This window comes from Rhinichthys klamathensis, unplaced genomic scaffold (assembly GCF_029890125.1).
Source record: "Rhinichthys klamathensis goyatoka isolate OS25496 unplaced genomic scaffold, OSU_Roscu_1.1 h1tg000109l_1, whole genome shotgun sequence".
Classification (NCBI taxonomy): domain Eukaryota; kingdom Metazoa; phylum Chordata; class Actinopteri; order Cypriniformes; family Leuciscidae; genus Rhinichthys; species Rhinichthys klamathensis.
Genome location: NW_026606647.1, coordinates 1,211,056 through 1,230,438, shown reverse-complemented (window position 1 = coordinate 1,230,438; position 19,383 = coordinate 1,211,056). Strand labels below are relative to the sequence as shown.

At 37.5% G+C, this 19,383-nt stretch overlaps 1 protein-coding gene across 1 annotated transcript in view; it reads right to left on the bottom strand.

Moving 5' to 3' along the window:
• tex264a (testis expressed 264, ER-phagy receptor a) overlaps positions 1 to 19,240 on the bottom strand; it is a 71,272-nt gene extending 52,032 nt beyond the window's left edge. Inside the window, exons 1-2 of the mRNA XM_056253745.1 lie at positions 18,717 to 19,240; positions 1,864 to 2,085 (exon numbers count right to left, since the gene is read on the bottom strand). Of these exons, the coding sequence (XP_056109720.1) occupies positions 1,864 to 2,085; positions 18,717 to 18,974 (480 nt within the window). The 5' untranslated portion in view covers positions 18,975 to 19,240. The remainder of the gene's footprint in view (positions 1 to 1,863; positions 2,086 to 18,716) is intronic.
• Positions 19,241 to 19,383: the final 143 nt, after the last annotated feature.

Sequence of the window (19,383 nt, the reverse complement as noted above, 5' to 3'; positions counted from 1 at the left end):
TGATCACAGAGCTTTTTTTTTTTTTTTTTTTTATAATCCAAAAGCCCGTGGAAAAATCCTATTGGGTTTTTGTCGAGGGAACCAGTGTGATAACTATCAGTTGGCCTACAAAGTGACGTCATACCTGCTCCACTCTATTCCACTTGTCGTCTGTGATGAACTACAGGAGAATGTCATCCCAGCAGTTTTCTTCGGACTCTCATCCACAGACTCCTTGTTTTTGTTTTTTAGAATACCGTTATTAATTAACTACAACAAAACTAATGTTTATATTACATGTTGTCATATGAACAACCATTCAGTAAGCAGACTGAAGTAAGTCTCATGAAAACAGAAGTATATATTTTTGAATCATAAATGAAAAATGACTCATGATGAGATAGTCATTGTGAACTCAGTTATGGCTCTGGGTTCCGTTTACCAAAAGCATTGTAAGCCTAAGTATATGGTAAAAACAATTGGCACCAATGATCTACACGATCTACCTTGACTTGCAAACGCAGCCCTGAACGAGTCACTGACTGAATCCAGATGAGTTGTGATTCAAACTGCTAACTGACCAGCAACTTTGAGGCTGTTTCATTCATCTTTTCAACTGACTGTCTCATTAAAAAACAACAGGTTAATAAGACCCACTCTAATAAATTATCCATGAGAGTCGTGATGTTTGATTAACCAGTTCTTTTTAATGAGACAGTCAGTCGAAAAGATTCACAAAACAGCCTCAAAGTTGCTGGCCAGTTAGCAGATTGAATCTGACGAAAGCGCATATGGACACAATGTTCTCCAGACAGCAACTACATTATAAATTATTGTTGCAAATATTTATTTGGTTTATTTTGAGTTTATTTTAGTCACAGTCTGGAGCCATGCTGATGCATCAACTACAGAAATTCCTTGTATTCAAGGATAGCTAGTAGACTAAATTCATTTTTATGTAGTGAAATAAGTGAGCATCTGGTACAGACTGCTTTGTAACTGTATGAGACTCCCCTGCGCCAGCACTTCAACTAGGACAGATTGTCACGACAATATTGCGAGCCACTAGGGTGCCAATTTTGGTTGTGCATTCCATGTTGGTTATACACAGCCACCTCAATGCAAATGTGTTGTAGGTGGTTGCCAATGCATTGCTATCTGTTTGCTAGTGTACATATAGAGCACAAGAAAAGCATTAGCACTAGAAAAGTGACACCTACCTATACAATTAACACCTCAAGTTTCACATGTCATTATGGTTTAGAAATGGTAAGTAGCACATCATCCATCACATTATCTCACAGCACTGAACCGCACTGAACTCACGCTGTTAGACACCAACCAGCAAGCTCACACAAACTGACCTCATTAACAGCCTCTTTCCATCTCTCAATCCAGTTATCTGTCCATTCAGAAGTTACTAAGGCTGTTTCTTCCCATTTACTATATTCCTCGCTATACATTTCACATGCTGTCCTCCATTAGATGTGCCTGATATTGACCACTAGTGATGTGAGGCGTGTAAAGCACTATGGAAATTACAATGAATAAAGCAGAGCGCTGCACTCTGACCATTTGAAGTTCGGCCAGGTAACATATATTGCAATTGAGTGGTATATTGTCATAAGCTGAAGGGATAGATAGATAGGTAGATAGGGATAGATAGATAGATAGATAGATAGATAGATAGATAGATAGATAGATAGATAGATAGATAGATAGATAGATAGATAGATAGATAGATAGATAGATAGATAGATAGATAGATAGATAGATAGATAGATAGATAGATAGATAGATAGATAGATAGATAGATAGATAGATAGATGGATAGATAGATGGATAGATAGATGGATAGATAGATAGATAGAGCATGACTGATACCTTTATATACTGTTGTAGTTCAGGGTAGACTCTATAAGCGCCGCAGACGGGGGACAGAGTGCATCTGTTCGGAAACGAGGAAGTTACGGCACAGGTGACTTCTGGGAAGGAGATGACTTTGTAGCCGTATTTCTCATACAGACGCTGTAGCTCTTCATCTGGTTTCTCTTCATTTTCACACAGTATACTGCCCACTACATACCGACACTGATCTGCTTGAGTCTGAAACACAAAGAAAGACAGATTACATCAGATTGTGCTGAATACTGCACCTGCAAAGAAACAGTACTATTGTGAAATTTTATACAATTATTTGAATATTATTTTAAAACATATTTTATTTTGTATGATGGCAAAGCGGAATTTTCAGCATCATTACTCCAGTCTTCAGTGTCACATGATCCTTCAGAAATATATATATATATATATATATATATATATATATTACTAACCCCAAACTTTTGAACTGTGCTGTACATGGAAAAAATAGTCACTGGTATTTCTGGACAGTATTTCTGGTCAGATTACAAAGTCTGCACACGTTTCTGCAAAGTATTTCACTGTTTTCTGTACAGCATTTCTGCCCCACAATATTGTTGTGGTTTCAACAAAGTCAGATAAAACTGCCTCAAAATGCATTATAAGCACAGCGGTCTGTGATTGGTCAGATGGTTTCTTACTGTCTAAGTTCTTGCAATGTCTCACAGTGCTATCTACCTCTAACATCATAAAACAACCAAGAGGTTTAAGACTCATGGTAGGACTAACACCTCCTCACAATCACATGAGCATAGGAGCTAGCGATCCAATAAAACATTCATGACAAACCAATTAAGGCATTTATAAAGTTGTCACCTCTAATTACTTATCTAGTTTGCCCACTACAGTGAATGATTCAATATGTAGTTAAAATCCGTAATTTAGATTGAATGCTTCCCGTCGACGATAAGATGATCTTCTCAACAGGTTGACAGCACCACCAGAAACCGACATCATGCTAAATGTATCTGCATCCTTTTCTTAAGCCTATTTTTTTTTTTTTTTTCAGTTTCCTGGTTTTTCTTTCTTTTCCACCTCCATTCTTTGACTCACTCATCTCTCTACCCTGCAGTACTTCTTTCCTCTGTGTGCATTTTGTCCCTGTTCCCAGCACGAAGATCTTGTTTCTCCAGCCGGGGACTAATGATGGTATTCAGAACTCTCTCCATTGCTGCTGTCCTACACAACTGTCAGCAAATAAAGTGGGAATTTCAGGCAGTTCTCCAGACAGCGCACCCAAGAGACAACAGGCAATTACTAGAAGCAAGAAGGCCTACACATACACTTCCCTTCACTTGTTGTTTGTCTGTTTATGTCAAATAATTCACCCAAACGATGTGGACGAACAAGAGAATGCAGTACCAATTCAAATAATACCCACTAGCCCTCTCAAACAAACCAACTAACCTTTACACTGCCAATCAAAGATAACCGAGAAGATGTGGTCTCCAGACGTCTATGAAAAGAGAGCGAATTTATGATCAGCGTTCCTGGCAGTCGCCCCAGATTTGACTACGCACACTAATGGGCTCGATAAGGCCTTCTTTTACAGCGTAATTGGTTCTTGAGTTGTGGCGACCACATGGATGCAGAGAAGAACCAATATGCCATGTTATGCATCTTCGCATTCAGGGGTCACTGCGCTGCACACTGAAATAGCCAGGCTAAAAATGGCACTGCAGACACATTTTATAAACCGATCTTTTTCATTCATCCCCTGAATGCATAGAATACTCATGATTGGAAAGGGATGATGTAGAAAACGGTCTTTGAATGCACTCTTTGCCTTCTGGAATCCAAGATGACCACTAAAACGCAGTGCATTGTCATTTGCTCGGCTTCTTCTCGGTATTCCCTCCAGAGGCCTGCTGCAGGGAAAAGCAATTTTCAAAAGCAATTCTCTGCTCGGCTTTGCAAGGGCCATCGTTTTTTGACAGATGAAGGCTCTGCAACAATAAAAAGGTGGTAATTCTTTATTGGCAGACATGTAACAAGGATTGACTCCTCTCATCTTTCCCAACCCTTATCCTCTCCCTCTGCTCCATCCTCCTGGGGCTAGGACTTCTGGGAATTCCACCCCAGCCACGTTCGGCATTGCTCACGGCTAACACACGGTTTATGGAGCGTGCAGGTCGGGGAGAGAGTTGCTTTTTTTTTTTTTTATCAAGGGTTGGCGGAGAAATGGCAAAAGCTCTCTGCATACCCCAGGAGTCCCCAAGGTGCTCAGATCTGCATAATTGTAGAGAGCGAGGCGGCTCAGCCTTGGCTCAAGAGGCGACTCATGAAAATTCAACAGGCATCTGCCTACTTCATACTGGAAGCTGCAAACCAGATGCAGAATCAACAAGATCTAGCACAAATTAGCAGCACCAGATCGTTTAGATATTGATAAATAATTCACAGACAGTGAATCATCAGACTACGCTCCAAAATGAACACACTTGGTACACTAACAGCTCCACTCAAGCAGCTCAGGCTGATATCTGGAGTTATGTGTAAACCACAATTGAAACATTTTTCAAACATCTAATAAAAATGTCTGCCAAACGCGTGTGTGTGTGTGTGTGTGTGCAGTCATACATAGCAATATTTAAGTACTACTGTAAGTACGCAAACACACATTGCTCTCAAGGTATTGCATACATTTTATTAGTTCATGCTAGCAACATGCTCTACTGTTTGAGCTTTTACCGTTTCTCCATATCTTAGGGCTTCACGATGCTGCTGCCAGCTGGTATTGAGGATACAAATCCATTTGAATGAAACAGGTAGTGAATTTAGTGTAAATGTCCTGGTTTTGTTTATTACCCGATGTTTGAGAACTAGGGTTTTCATGGTGCTTCTCAGATATGGAACCGCACTCAATTTAACCTGATGGAGCTCTACACTTGCTACAAAACTCCTCTTCCTCATTATAATTAATCATATATGCAGCCTTGTTTCATACAGAGAGCAAAGCTTCTCTTGGAGACCTCCTGTGGAATCTTCTTGAAACCGTGTGTAATTACTAAAAGGTTCGTGGAGTTTACTTCAGAGAAGATCAGGACAATATCTGGCAAAAAAAACCTCAACAGTCTAACTCTGAATTTATCAAATGATTTATCGGTGTAAAGCAAACTCTCTCACATGGGCAAGTTCTACACAAGTCCTATCTGTGTCCTACTCTCTAAAATTTCTATATGAACTGCAAGGCCTGTTTCACACCACATGCATAATAGCAATGCATCAAACTGCACTGTAACAGAAGTGCCAGAAGATCAAAGCACAACAACACAACCTTAAAAAGCAAAAATCTAAACAATATAATAAAATATAACAAATCAGGTAGTGGACATATGACACAGGCACATTGAAGTACATTTAGGTCCTGAATAAGCATTGGGGAGACCTCTGCTGGCCACCTAGAAGAGCTGAAGGTATAGTTTCATTCAGGACAGATACAATAAAATGCAGTTTGTCTTTACAAATTTTAGTTGGGCTTAAAATTATATATCAAGCTTCAAAGCATTAACTTAACTCACAGGAGGGTGCATTCTGTGATTCGACTGCAGATACACCGCCAAGCAAAAGGAGGCTGTAAGCAACAACACTGCAAGTAAAAAAACACTATCCAGGTCAACAAGCAGCAACCAGCACATTTAACATTATAGGTTAACAGCTAGCCTGCATACATTAAATAATAATAGCAATGACACACTTGTGGACAAGCCTTAAGCTACTGTTTTTCAAATAAGCTTGAAAAAAGGCCTTCCAGAAGGGCTTGCATAATACATGACATTTCTTAAACATGGACATGAATTGCAAAAATGTGTTCGAGTTCTCGGTTAATTAGCTAAATTCATTTCTATTCTGTGAATCAGACAATTTTTAATCAATGACTTGCTCCATGCAAGTCCCTAAATTACATTTTATATATTTTAATATATTAAAAATGTTATCAAAGTTTATTTAAAAATTGCTGTGTTTGACTAGGGATTGGTGCATATAAATGGAATTTTGCGAAAGAGAGAGAGAACTTGCTAGTAAACTTTACTAGCACAGAACCATGAATATGCATAACCTGCCAGTTCCTCAAGATTATTAGCTGCCCTGAATGTCCTCAAATGTTGCATAGGCTCCCATGCTGAATGAAATTGAAACTGATGGCGCATTTCTGGGGAAGCGTAGGTGCTATGTTTGGTAGGGGCCAATTTGGACAGAATTAATGGGGCAGAAAATAGAGTATGCAAAAAAAAAAAAGCCTAGTTCAGATAATATTTGAGTTGGCATTGAAAAGGGCCACAAGAGCAAAGAATTGGTATTTGCATTTAGCAGACAACCCGAAACCCTCCACTGCAAGTCAAAACCTTCACATGAAGCATTTAGGAAAACCATTTGATTAATTTAATTCTTAATAATGCATGCTTCAAATTAAGTTGATGGATAGCTCAGACTATTATTTAAAGATGGTTAACTTCAGCTTGAGACATAAATCAGAGAAGTGTGAGGTCTACCTTGCATGCACTCGATTCCGGCTTCATTAGCTGACTGACACTGCTAAACTGAAGCGCCTGGAACTACAATGACTCTCCATCAGTCATGCATTGCTCTCGCAAAACCAGGCTATAACTAATCATAACTCCCAGCTCAAGGCAACATTCACGCCATCAGTCTAATTAAAAAAGGCAGAGGAGGGCGACCGGCATTCAAAAGTCAAGCATGTAGGACATTTTGCTAGTAGCTGGACAAAACACTCATGATTGGTTGATTTTCTTTTGTCATGATGTGAACAGAAAGTTCAGCACGTCAGATAATGAAAAGGAGAAGAAACCATTAATATGAAGGTTCAGCACTGCAAATGCCTATAAATGTGAAGTCAGTCTTCCTATTAATCCCTAAACTTTAAACCACTGCCCTGAGACAACCCAGAGCCATTTCGTATTTTTTCTCATAAAAACCACTGTATTCCCCTGGTCTCTTAATGCATCTTCAGAAGGGTAAACAAGATATAGCCTAATAATGTACAAAAAAAGCTGAACATGAGGGATCAGCTCAGCTCATAGCCCAACAAATGTTTCAGTAAACAGAAATGTATTAGCATGTTTCATAAGCGGATTGTGTATCCAAAACAACACGTCAGACTAGACGGCCTTAAGGAAAGATTGTATAATTGGGCTGGTTTAAGGTCATGTCTACCAAACACCATTTATATTTCTTAGAGATATATGCATGCACATGCACTACCGTTCAAAGGTTTTTGAAGACATTTTTAATACTTTTAGTCAGCCAAGTTTGCAATAAATTGTATGAAAGTGACGAAACTATTACATTGTTACAAAAAACTGTCTTCTGAACCTTCTATTTATCAAAGAATCTTAAAAATATTGATCAAAGATTACACAAATACACTCACCTAAAGGATTATTAGGAACACCATACTAATACTGTGTTTGACCCCCTTTCGCCTTCAGAACTGCCTTAATTCTAGGTGGCATTGATTCAACAAGGTGCTGAAAGCATTCTTTAGAAATGTTGGCAAATGGCACTAAGGGGCCTAAAGTGTGCCAAGAAAACATCCCCCACACCATTACACCACCACCACCAGCCTGCACAGTGGTAACAAGGCATGATGGATCCATGTTCTCATTCTGTTTACGCCAAAATCTGACTCTACCATCTGAATGTCTCAACAGAAATCGAGACTCATCAGACCAGGCAACATTTTTCCAGTCTTCAACTGTCCAATTTTGGTTAGCTCTTGCAAATTGTAGCCTCTTTTTCCTATTTGTAGTGGAGATGAGTGGTACCCGGTGGGGTCTTCTGCTGTTGTAGCCCATCCGCCTCAAGGTCGTGCGTGTTGTGGCTTCACAAATGCTTTGCTGCATACCTCGGTTGTAACGAGTGGTTATTTCAGTCTAAGTTGCTCTTCTATCAGCTTGAATCAGTCGGCCCATTCTCCTCTGACCTCTAGCATCAACAAGGCATTTTCGCCCACAGGACAGCCGCATACTGGATGTTTTTCCCTTTTCACACCATTCTTTGTAAACCCTAGAAATGGTTGTGCGTGAAAATCCCAGTAACTGAGCAGATTGTGAAATACTCAGACCGGCCCGTCTGGCACCAACAACCAAGCCACGCTCAAAATTGCTTAAATCACCTTTCTTTCCCATTTTGACATTCAGTTTGGAATTCAGGAGATTGTCTTGACCAGGACCACACCCCTAAATGCATTGAAGCAACTGCCATGTGATTGGTTGATTAGATAATTGCATTAATGAGAAATTGAACAGGTGTTCCTAATAATCCTTTAGGTGAGTGTATATTAACTGTTTTCAACATTGATAACAATAAAGAATGATTTCTGAAGGATCATGTGAGACTGAAAACTGGAGTAATGATGCTTAAGAATTAAGAATACTTTAAAGGAGAACTCCGGCGCAAAATGAACCTTTGGTCTAATTACACATTGTTACCTAGTCAACCGTTATCTGAGATTTGTTTTCATGAATATCGAATGTAAATAGTTTTATCTCTAAAAACAGTTTAGCCTATAAAGCTAGTATAATGCTAGTATATTGGGCATCGAGTAATGACAAATAAAAATCGCTTGTTAATACCACTAACAAGGCTGAAAATAGCCCCACACTAACACGGTAGCATAATGAGGGTCCCTACCTTCAAACCGAAGCATTGAGAACTTTGTCAGTGTCCAGACAGTTTAATAAGAAGATATTTTAAACATACAGTCAACTTCGCGTATACAGGCAGAAGCCATCTTTGAAATACAGTCTCTACCAGTTGATCTACGAACGCCGATCCAAGTGCGCTGGTGAGATGTGAACGAGCTATAAGTTGTGATAAGGTGAGCGCGAACAGCAGGCTTGGATCGGCGTTCGTAGATCGACGGGTAGAGACTGTTTTTCAAAGATGGCTTCTGCCTGTATACGCGAAGTTGACTGTATGTATTAAATATCTTCTTATTAAACTGTCTGGACACTGACAAAGTTCTCAATGCTTCGGTTTGAAGGTAGGGACCCTCATTATGCTACCGTGTTAGTGTGGGGCTATTTTCAGCCTTGTTAGTGGTATTAACAAGCGATTTTTATTTGTCATTACTCGATGCCCAATATACTAGCATTATACTAGCTTTATAGGCTAAACTGTTTTTAGAGATAAAACTATTTACATTCGATATTCATGAAAACAAATCTCAGATAACGGTTGACTAGGTAACAATGTGTAATTAGACCAAAGGTTCATTTTGCGCCGGAGTTCTCCTTTAAATTGTAATAATATTTCACAATATAACTGTTTTTATTGTATTTTTGATTGCATAAATGCAGCCTTTGTGGGCATTAGATACTTCGTACTACTGACCCCAAACTTTCTAAAGTTACTTGTAAAACAGTTCTTCAGTAAAGTAACTGACAGATATTCAATAAATAAACAGCCTAACTCTACCTCTTTACCACAAAACTATCATAATCACAAAAACATGCGGGTTATGGATAAAAATGGGAACAATGCTCACAGCAACCGATTTGAAGTTTGAAAATAATTGTCTTGAAATTGAATGAAAGCTGCGCTTTGATGGCTGAAGCAGCAGTGCTTCAAAGGTGATGACCTGAAAGACGCTCAGAAGCGACACAACTGCTCAGAGAGGATTGAAGAATCCTGCTGACAGCACTTACTACACCATGTCCTAAACAGATGTCATAAAGCGATAAATAAAAACCCTTTTATGTATAGTTCTATTCATCAGATTTATGAAACTGTATACGTCTTATACATACAGTAGTTATTTTAAAATAACTGCTATATACTGTAGATATATAAAGTGGACTAGTTTGACTGTGAAGAATTCTTTGACTTAAAAAACAAAACAAAATATATAGAGAACAATAAACCCATGTCAGAGTGATTTTAGCTTATAGATGAAAGTGTAGAACAGAGTATACGGACTTGATGTGCTGTGAAATAGCTATAAAGGTTTTCTATTCATTCACTGATTTAATTTATTAACTTTGGACAAAGTAGGCCAGATTTAAATGGCAGCTCTTTGCTTCTACCATAAACTTCCATTATAGATTCAGTGTTTGTAGAGATTCTGTGGAGTGTTAATCAAGCCTGAGTTCCACAGAAGTAACAACTGATTCGCTTTGACTGCCGTATAAAAACTAAAAGACGTCCTCTCCAATCAGCCCTGAATGTAGACATGGGTTGAATAAACCACCCGAAGAGAATAAGCTCTTCCATTTATAAACGGTTATAAATAAGCTGGTTTCATGCTGGTACATCATAAGGCGAAATGGCATTAATGAAGGTGACTGAATATAAAAACCATTGAGAGTTCAAACACAGCATAAAGGATTAAAGTCAAAGTTGTCTCACCTCTGAGGTTCCTCCCCCTCCCATAATATAATACCCTGCATAAGTCACAAACCTGAGTCAGTATTTCTGATAAAGCACCAAAACGTTGCTTTGACCAACAACTTCAACCAGAGAAATGGATCAGAATACCAAATTAACAACACATTTGTTGATTTAACAGTTTCTGTACTACTTCCCTAAATTTGATACAAATTTTGAGTGCTAATGCTTTCAAAACTATTGCCATTAGCCTTGTGAAATAAGACTGGTGAAATAAGAAATAAAACTGACCACATTTACTCTCTTAACATTTATGTGCGTGTTGAACTGACTTTGCTTTTCCACTTTCATCACCTGAAATTAATACTTTATTCAGTCAGGATGCATTAAATTGATCAAAAGTGACAGTAATGACTTTCACAGTGTTACAAAAAAAAATCCCTTTTCAAATAATTGCTGTTCTTTTGAACTTTCTATCAGTCAAAAAATTATGAAAAATAAATGTAGCATGGTTTCCATGTTTTTTTTTGTTGTTTTTTTTTTTTTTTTTTTTTTTACCAAATCAGAATGATTTCTGAAGGATCATGAGATACTGAAGACTGGAGTAATGGCTGCTGAAAAATCACAGGAATAAAGTACACTATTTAGCTTCGCTACTTTTAGCAACGCTACTGCCCATCATTGGAAATACTACTGTATTTTTACTATCACTGATACAGCTGTGCTAAGCTCATGAGGTAAAGGTGCTGTGTATGAACCACTAAGATGATAATGCTGAAGATAACTCAGAGGTTTTGCCACTGACAAGCTTGGAACAGTCATTCTCAGCATGTTTCAAAAGAGTGAATTCCTCTGTTTTACCCTGTCAAGCTCAAACACTTTGGATCTGCTGGTAGCTGACCTTTTGAAACAGACCATATCAACCCCTGCCTCCCGCGGGAGAGCTGAGCATGCTAATAAGCACAGAGCATTATGCCAATTAAAATCGGACAGTGACCTCAGTGAGCGCTAACAACCTATCATAGTCAGATCTGGAGCTAATTGGCTTTAGGGGAGACAGTGGCTGGACACTAAAAGGTGAGAGTGCCAATCAAAAACCCCAACCCTGTCACCAAAGACAATAAACACAGCAAATCCCCTCGGATCCAAGACTACATTATACAGCTGGGAAAGCAGCCAAAGTACTGTGGAGCAGCATTACAGACCTTTATCTGGATTTGAGGTGGAATGTACCTAAGAACAAAATCACCAACTGCAACCAAGCATTTTACAATTTAAAAGGGTCATGAAATGCAGATTTTAATTCATGTTTCTCAAGGTTATGTTTCTCAAAGGTTAGTTGTAAAGTTTGTAACGTTTTTTTTTGCACCCAAAAAAGTACAAAAATGTATTATTTTTCCACTCTCAGTGAAAAAAAACCCACTCAATTTCAAGGGGCGTTACCTCTGGAATAGACGGAAGTCAATGCCCACTGCTGTGATTGAAGCATCGCACTGTATTCGCGCCCTCTACAGAATGTTGTGTTTTAGATATGGCAAGCGCTGTGATAGAGCCGTATATGTTCGAGCCAAAGTCAAATCCCGAGGCAGAAAACATTTAAACAACAGGGCATGCACTGATTTTTCTAGCAACACTCTGGTTTGACGTTTATCACAAACACACTGTAAAACCGGGTCTACACTGGATGTTCTGGCATGAAACTCTAGATGGCGCAGGCTGATAGGTCCACAACACAATTTGGTAGCGATCACATCATTATCTACATAGTGCAGCTGATTGGTTGCTGTTGTATCACGGCCAATGCACTGCAGCTCAACATTCAAATACGGTAGTGAGTGCTGTTAGCAGTGTGCAGCGCGCTTTCAGAAACCCTCCATCTTCCCCAGCTCCACCTGTATAGATCGGCTACATAAGTTATTACATGTTGCTCACAGCAATGTCTATGAATGTATTGGCAGCAAGTCTCTGTACTTGCTCTGCAGCAGCAGCAGATCTCAGACAAGACTAAATACATTAACATTGCCATATCCATTACCATACTTATATCTAGTATCATGCCAATCTCTTCGAGAGTTGTCATGATAGAAATGTACCTGCGTTGCCTCCAAGGACAAAATGCTTCGCAGGCACTGTCATATCTTTCAATAAAAGATGTTTTGAAAACACATTTGGAGGCATGTTGTGAATAATTAATCTTTTGTGAAATATGAAGAACAAATGAAAACATTCTCTTTCAGTCGCACAGGCACATCATAAAAAAAAAACTAAACTTCAGCCATGCATTTATCATGCTCAGGTCTTTAGGAAGGTTACGCAAAGCTTTTGGAAGAACAGTTTCTTTACATCCACTGAGAGAACAACGTCTGAGTTTGACGGTCTTACTCTACATCTTTATCCAACAGTAAAGCTGCACAATTCTGGATAAACCAAGATTCACTTTATTTTGTTTAAATTGAGATCATGATTCTCCTACGATTCTGAATAACTAAACAAAATAACGTAATTTAGGCTAATAGAGATTCTGACAAATGTTAATTGCTGCAGTCTATTTAAAAATATGTATTTTTTTATTTTATTTAAATTTATGTCATTCAACATAAATGTCAATTTTAAATAATTATTTTTAAAGTGGTTTGAATTAATGATTTAATCACTCACTCATAAAAACTTGTTTAATTACTGGATGAATCCAGACTAATTTTTAATTAGTCCCTTAAATGCAGAGCCGGACAGTAACGGAGTACATTTACTTGAGTACAGTACTTAAGTACAATTTTGAGGGATCTGTACTTTACTCGAGTATCATTTTTGGGGAGTACTCATGACTTTACTCAAGTACATTTGAGAGGCAAATATTGTACTCTTTACTCCAATACATTTCTATCCATAACCGTGAGTACCCGAGTAAAAAAAAAAAAAAAAATCTCGGAAACCCTCAATTTGTTGTTTCCCTCTCAAACGTGATTGGATTGTGCAGGCGCCACTGATTGGGACAGCCTATCAGCAATCACTTTCAGCTTTCCGCCAAAGTCAACTCCATGGTCAGATTTTATATTCCACATTAATGTAAGCCAAGCATTTGGTTTGATGTTCTTGAGTATGTGGTGTGTTTAACACAGTCAGGTTCAAATGTGGCAGTGGCGTAGCCACGAGGGATTTCTGATTTCTTAAAAAAAAAAACTTTACGAGGCAAAATATATTTTTACTGATTATGTGAATTACACTGCGCAAACCAAAGTAGGCTACTACCCAGCGAATGAAGAAGGGTTGGCGCTCAGTCTCCACAGTACATAAAATATTAATTTTGTTTTATTTAATTTTTCCGGTTTGCATTTATGAGGAAAAAACAATGTTATGTACGTGTTCTCCGTTACGGACGTGAGCGCTCTGAAAGCGGCATAAAAAATGCTTTAAAACTTTCACAGAGACCTCAAACAGAAAACACAAAACCTTTCTTTAACCTGAATTTTGTTTTGCATTAATTGTATCTTAATTTTAATCAATGTTTCATCAACCAATTGCCTGGGTTTAATAAATTAGAAGTAAATAGCAGACGATAGATAAGAAACGGAGGCGCCGGCCTGTGAACTGGATCTCGTCTCATAAATGAACCGAAACTCAGTGTATAAGGTAGCCTACTTGCCTCTGTTTATTAACAAGTGTTTATTAATAAACAATTAAAATATCTCCTTGCTATATTTTACATATTCATTATCATTCCTTTTGCCGGTTCTATGTGACAGCTTTTAGGTGCTTTATTGGCAGCGCCACCCTTACATGTGGTGTGTGTGTGTGTGTGTGTGTGTGTGTGTGTGTGTGTGTGTTGTCCCCGCATTTAAAGATGGGACCCCCAAAAAATTTAATTAAATTAAATAAAGCAACATGGTAAAAAGATGAAAATGACTTGATTTTACTTTCAATTCCTTTTACATTCTCCAAGGTATTAACATTAACATTTTAACTCCATGTAGGACGTTTCTGTGCATAAATGTAAGCACTGTGGCAGTAGATTAGTAATGCAATATTTAGAAAATCTACTCTTGTACTCTTGATACTCAAGTACTTTTAAAAACAAGTACTTTAGTACTTTTACTTAAGTAGACATCTGAATGTAGTACTTTTACTTGTACTTGAGTAAAATTTAGCAAGGGGTATCTGTACTTTTACTCAAGTAACAAAGCTCTGTACTCTGTCCGCCTCTGCTTAAATGAATGATTCAATGACAAATAGGGCCTACATTTTTTAACAGTCACTTCGCTAACTACTGGTGTATATGTAAATGATACATTCGTTATTTGAAGCGTCAAGCTATTTTGATCACTGCCGTAGAAATTAGTGTTTATATCTTAATCTATAAACTTTTATCCCAATACTTCTGTGATCATTTGAATTATTGTAGGCCGCCTAGCACAGAAATAATGATACTGTGTGACTGAAAATACCACAGCTTTGTGAAGCTGTTTCATACATGACAACTGCTCTGGATCAGTGGCAGAAGCTGAATCGTCATTTAGGAATAAGATCGGGTGTTTGAATCGGGATCGTGATATTTTTTAATGATTAATCGTGCAGCTCTATATCTACCGCTCTTGTGATCGATGGACAGACATTAGTTGTAGAACACGACACCTCCAGTATACGACGAATGATTACGCATGTTAAAAGGCATTCACGATTCTCCCGATTTCAAATCCGGGCGTTCAGAAGGGTGGAAAAGAATATTAAAATGCAGTATGTTTTTTATTGTAGAGTCAGTCACCTCTTATACATGAAGAACATTTGAATTCTCAATTTCACGACCCCTTTAAACTGTAATTTAGAAAACTAAACCAGTAAATCCAACAGCACTTTTCTGATAATGTAATAATATTAGGGTTGTCAAATGATTGATCACGATTAATCACATCCAAAATAAAAGTTTTTTTTTACATAATATATGTGGGTGCACTGTGTATAATTATTTTATATATATAAATACACACACATGCTTGTATATATTTAAGAAATATTTTCATGTATATACTGTATATAGATTTATATTATATATAAATATAAATATTTTATATATAAATAATATTTTTTTCTTAAATATACATGCATGTGTGTGTATTTATATATATACAAAATAATTATACACAGTGCACCCACATATATTATGTAAAAAAAACTTTTATTTTGGATGTGATTAATCGTGATTAATCATTTGACAGCCCTAAATAATATATAGAAGGTACACAGTGTCATGCACACAAACGCAAAACACCATTATGTTAACACACGACACTAAAATAATGCAATAAACATACTTTTACATCATAATATGTAACAAAACCCTAATGTACACAACTGAGAACAAAAAAAAAATAAGAAAAAATAATTATTAGGATTAAAAAACATCTAAAACAATATCATACATTTTTATGTGGGTTTAAGTGTCCAGGTATAATGTGGCATCACTGTACTCATGAAATGAATACTAAAGTAATAGCCCTGCAAATTTTAGACTTCCATACATGTAGGCTTGATCTTGACCATTTTTGCTGCAAATTACGTTCTTTACACCGTACCACCATCTAGTGGCTAGGGAAATACTGTACTGATTTCCAGAAGGCATGACCTGCTCTGACAGTTTCCACTAAGACAAGCTTAAGCCGACGTGGCAGTTTATGCAAACATCCAGATAGTTCACCCTCAAAAATGACAATTCCATCATTATTTTCTCACCCTCACATCTTTTGAAAGCCATAGGACTTTCTTTCTTCAGTGGAACACAAGAGGAGATGTCCAAGCTGCTCGATTCCATCTAGTGAATGGTGACATCGGCTGTCAAGCAAGATTAAGTGTTTTCCTCACACAACTTCAGAAGACTTGGAATACAGCGCACAAGTTGCATGGACTACTTTTATAATGTTTGTTTTTTTGTCCTTTTGTAGCATGTCATCCCCTGGTCCCCATTCACTTTGATTATATGGAAGAGTGTAGCTCAGACATTCTGGAATTTTTCTCCTTTTGTGCTCCATGGAAGAAATAAAATGATATGGTTAAGATTAGAACAACATAAGGGTAAATGATGACAAATGTTCATTTTGGGCGAAGCAGCCCTTTAATCTAGCTCTCTGGAAAAGTAACATATCATTTAATATATAATTTTCATGTCATGTCTCATTTTCCCCTAAAAATACTATGGCAGTACCACAAAAGAGTGAAGTACCAGATGGTAAAAGCATTGCACTTTTTTGTTAATATCACAAATCATCAGTTTTTTACTTGATACTGGTCATGGTATAATATATTCCTAACTTACTTCAGCAAATACCATGGCCATTAATACGGTCTATAACACCACCCTGCTAGCCTGGCATTCACGTCATAATTTGTGTCCCATTTTACCCACATTACTCACAGCCACATCACCATAGGTTTCAATTGGCCCTGTGTTTAATGCAGAAGCATAAGAAAATGTGTTTCATATTTTCCTTTTTCCTATTCTAAGATGCATGACAAATATCCGAGTGTCTGTCCAATAAGGTCTAAACTGGATAGGCAACTCATACTTAAAGTCACCATGAAATCAAAATGGACAATTTTAGTTTTTTTAAAGGAATATTCCAGTATTTATAATAAAGGATTTATCCTTGCACAATTTTTTTTTTTTTTATGTATGTGCCCTCGTAAACTTTAATCCAAATAAATGAATAATGCATAATGAGATTGCTTTTTCATAAATTATCTTGGTTTGTTTAATTGATATGAGGGCAAAAAGTTTCAATGCATGCTCTTCAGTTGGCGTATTCATAAGAGTCGGTTTCTGCCTTTATAAGTCCTAATTTGTTCCTCACTTTTGATGTGGGATAAAATCCATTGATTTTTGGATAAAATCTGATCGTATGTGCATTTTATAAATGAGGCCCCGGTTCATGCAGCTGGGTCAGGAAAGAGACAAATGCATCCAAAACAGAACATGATCGGGTGAATGCTAATGCTACTCTTACCAGCAAGTAACATTATGCAATAACTCCACCTTGTCCAAGTTATATATAAAAGAAGAAAAAATAAGCAGAATATTGGTATTATTACAAATATGGGACCAGTGGGACGTTCCCAGTCATTCTTGCATGCCAGTGAGTCCATTTGGCAATGACTGTCATGCTGCTCAAAATAAAACAGAGCGGTTACCTCAGCACTCAACTTTAATTTCCAATGCCCAACCTTATAATACTGATGCACAATTACTGCATAAATGCTGCGATGACTGTGCAGCCTTAGATCAGTGTAGTAATTATTAATGACACCCATTCAGGGAGTGTACTAGCATGACCTGTTCGGATATAAATACTATATGCTGAGAGACATTGACATATTTTACATCCTGTAGTTCTTCCACTTTCTGCTGAGTAGGCCAAATTCAATCCATTCTCTTTTCAGAGTATGAGGATGTGTATCAAGAGTGTCTCAAATCTCTTTATCCTCCAATTTGTTCCTCCATGAGGTCCATGTTCACCTTCAGAGCTATGCACAGCATGTTATAATTTATTCTCTAGATACACTGAAAACTTGGATATAATGATAGATTTAAGACATAATGTTAGGGAATGACCAGACGTTTAGTGTTAAAGCAGATTTTGCTTTGCATTGTGGCCATGAAGCTGACTGATGAAAACACCTCAGTGAATCAGTCTTGAAAATGTTACGATGTTTACTGAAGTGAATCATATATTTAAAATATGAATAGAATAACATGCTTGAGGCTTTATTCTCATGAGCCTGTATGTCAAACCAAGAGAGAGAAATGTTTAGTAGGCTTTAAGTTTTGGACCAAAACCAGTCCATGTTAATAAAGATCTAATAAATAAAGAAACAAACCAAGCCAAACACCTTTCTAAAACTGCTGTTTTGCAGAGGTTAACAATTATACATGATGTAACACTATTACTCAAATAATTAAATGCACCATGGTAATACTATAGTAAGTTTTAAATAACCTTGGAGCATTATATTAATCATTCACTATATCAATTCACCATGCTATTAACATTTTATACCATTCCTGTACAATGACAGGTGGAGTTTTTTGTAGTATTATTTATTATTAAACAACATTAAAACGGGAACCAAAGTCAGCAACTTCAAAAAGTCACAAAACGCCTTTTTACATCCTTAAGTTACGTCATTAAAGGAGCAAGTTCATTACAGAGAGGAGGAGTTTTGGATCTGATGACAGGTAGGGGTTGTAAGCGATAAAGTGACGTCATCGAGGTTTTTTTTGTTGTTGTTGTTTTTTGTTGGTTGGGGTCAAATAAAAAAAATATATATATTAAATGGTTTATTTGTATTGAGAACATTCCATAAATCATCACATCTTCATTTTAAAGTGGATATGTTGTTGTTGTTGTTGTTGTTTTAAAAACACACGGCAGATGAAGTTGCCTCAGGAATCAGTGAATCAGAGAGAAGTGGCTACAGACCTGACTGGGGTCATCGTAAAAAACACCGACAGAAGACAGCTTCGGTCCGATACTGCAGCTCTCAGTAAAAGCAGCTCCGCTGTCCTTGTACGATCCCTTTCTGAACTTGTATGCAATCGTGATGTTTTTCACCGGAGGAGATCCAGTCCGAATCACGACTTCAGAAAAAAGTCCGGTGTAAAAAACGAAGCCCACCAGAGTTGAGATGAGACAAATGACCAAAAAAAGAATCAGCAGTAAAATGACAAAGTCAGACATTTTTGCCCGGCTGTCAGAAAATCAAACACAGAAACGCTCAATGTGTACGAATAATTCTATTAACGTTACTGTGATGGCACTCGATAAAACAATCCTTCAGTTTTCCTGTTTGTTTGCATGCGTGCCGCTCTGCAGATGTTACAGTATCGATGCTTTACTGCGAAGTCTGTTTACACCCGTCTATTAGTTTTGTATTGACACAGGTGAGCGTTTGTTTATCCTCTGCACAGAAACATTGAACGCATTGCTTCCTGGTTGCATCATGTGACTGTGAGTCAGAGGGATGGCTTGGAACGAGCCATAACGAGCCAACCAAAAAGTACGAGTCAATCTCGCGAATCGGTTCTTTCGAACAGTTCGATTTTTAAAAAGACTCAAGTGATTATTTTAAGGCTGTGACGTGGTCAAC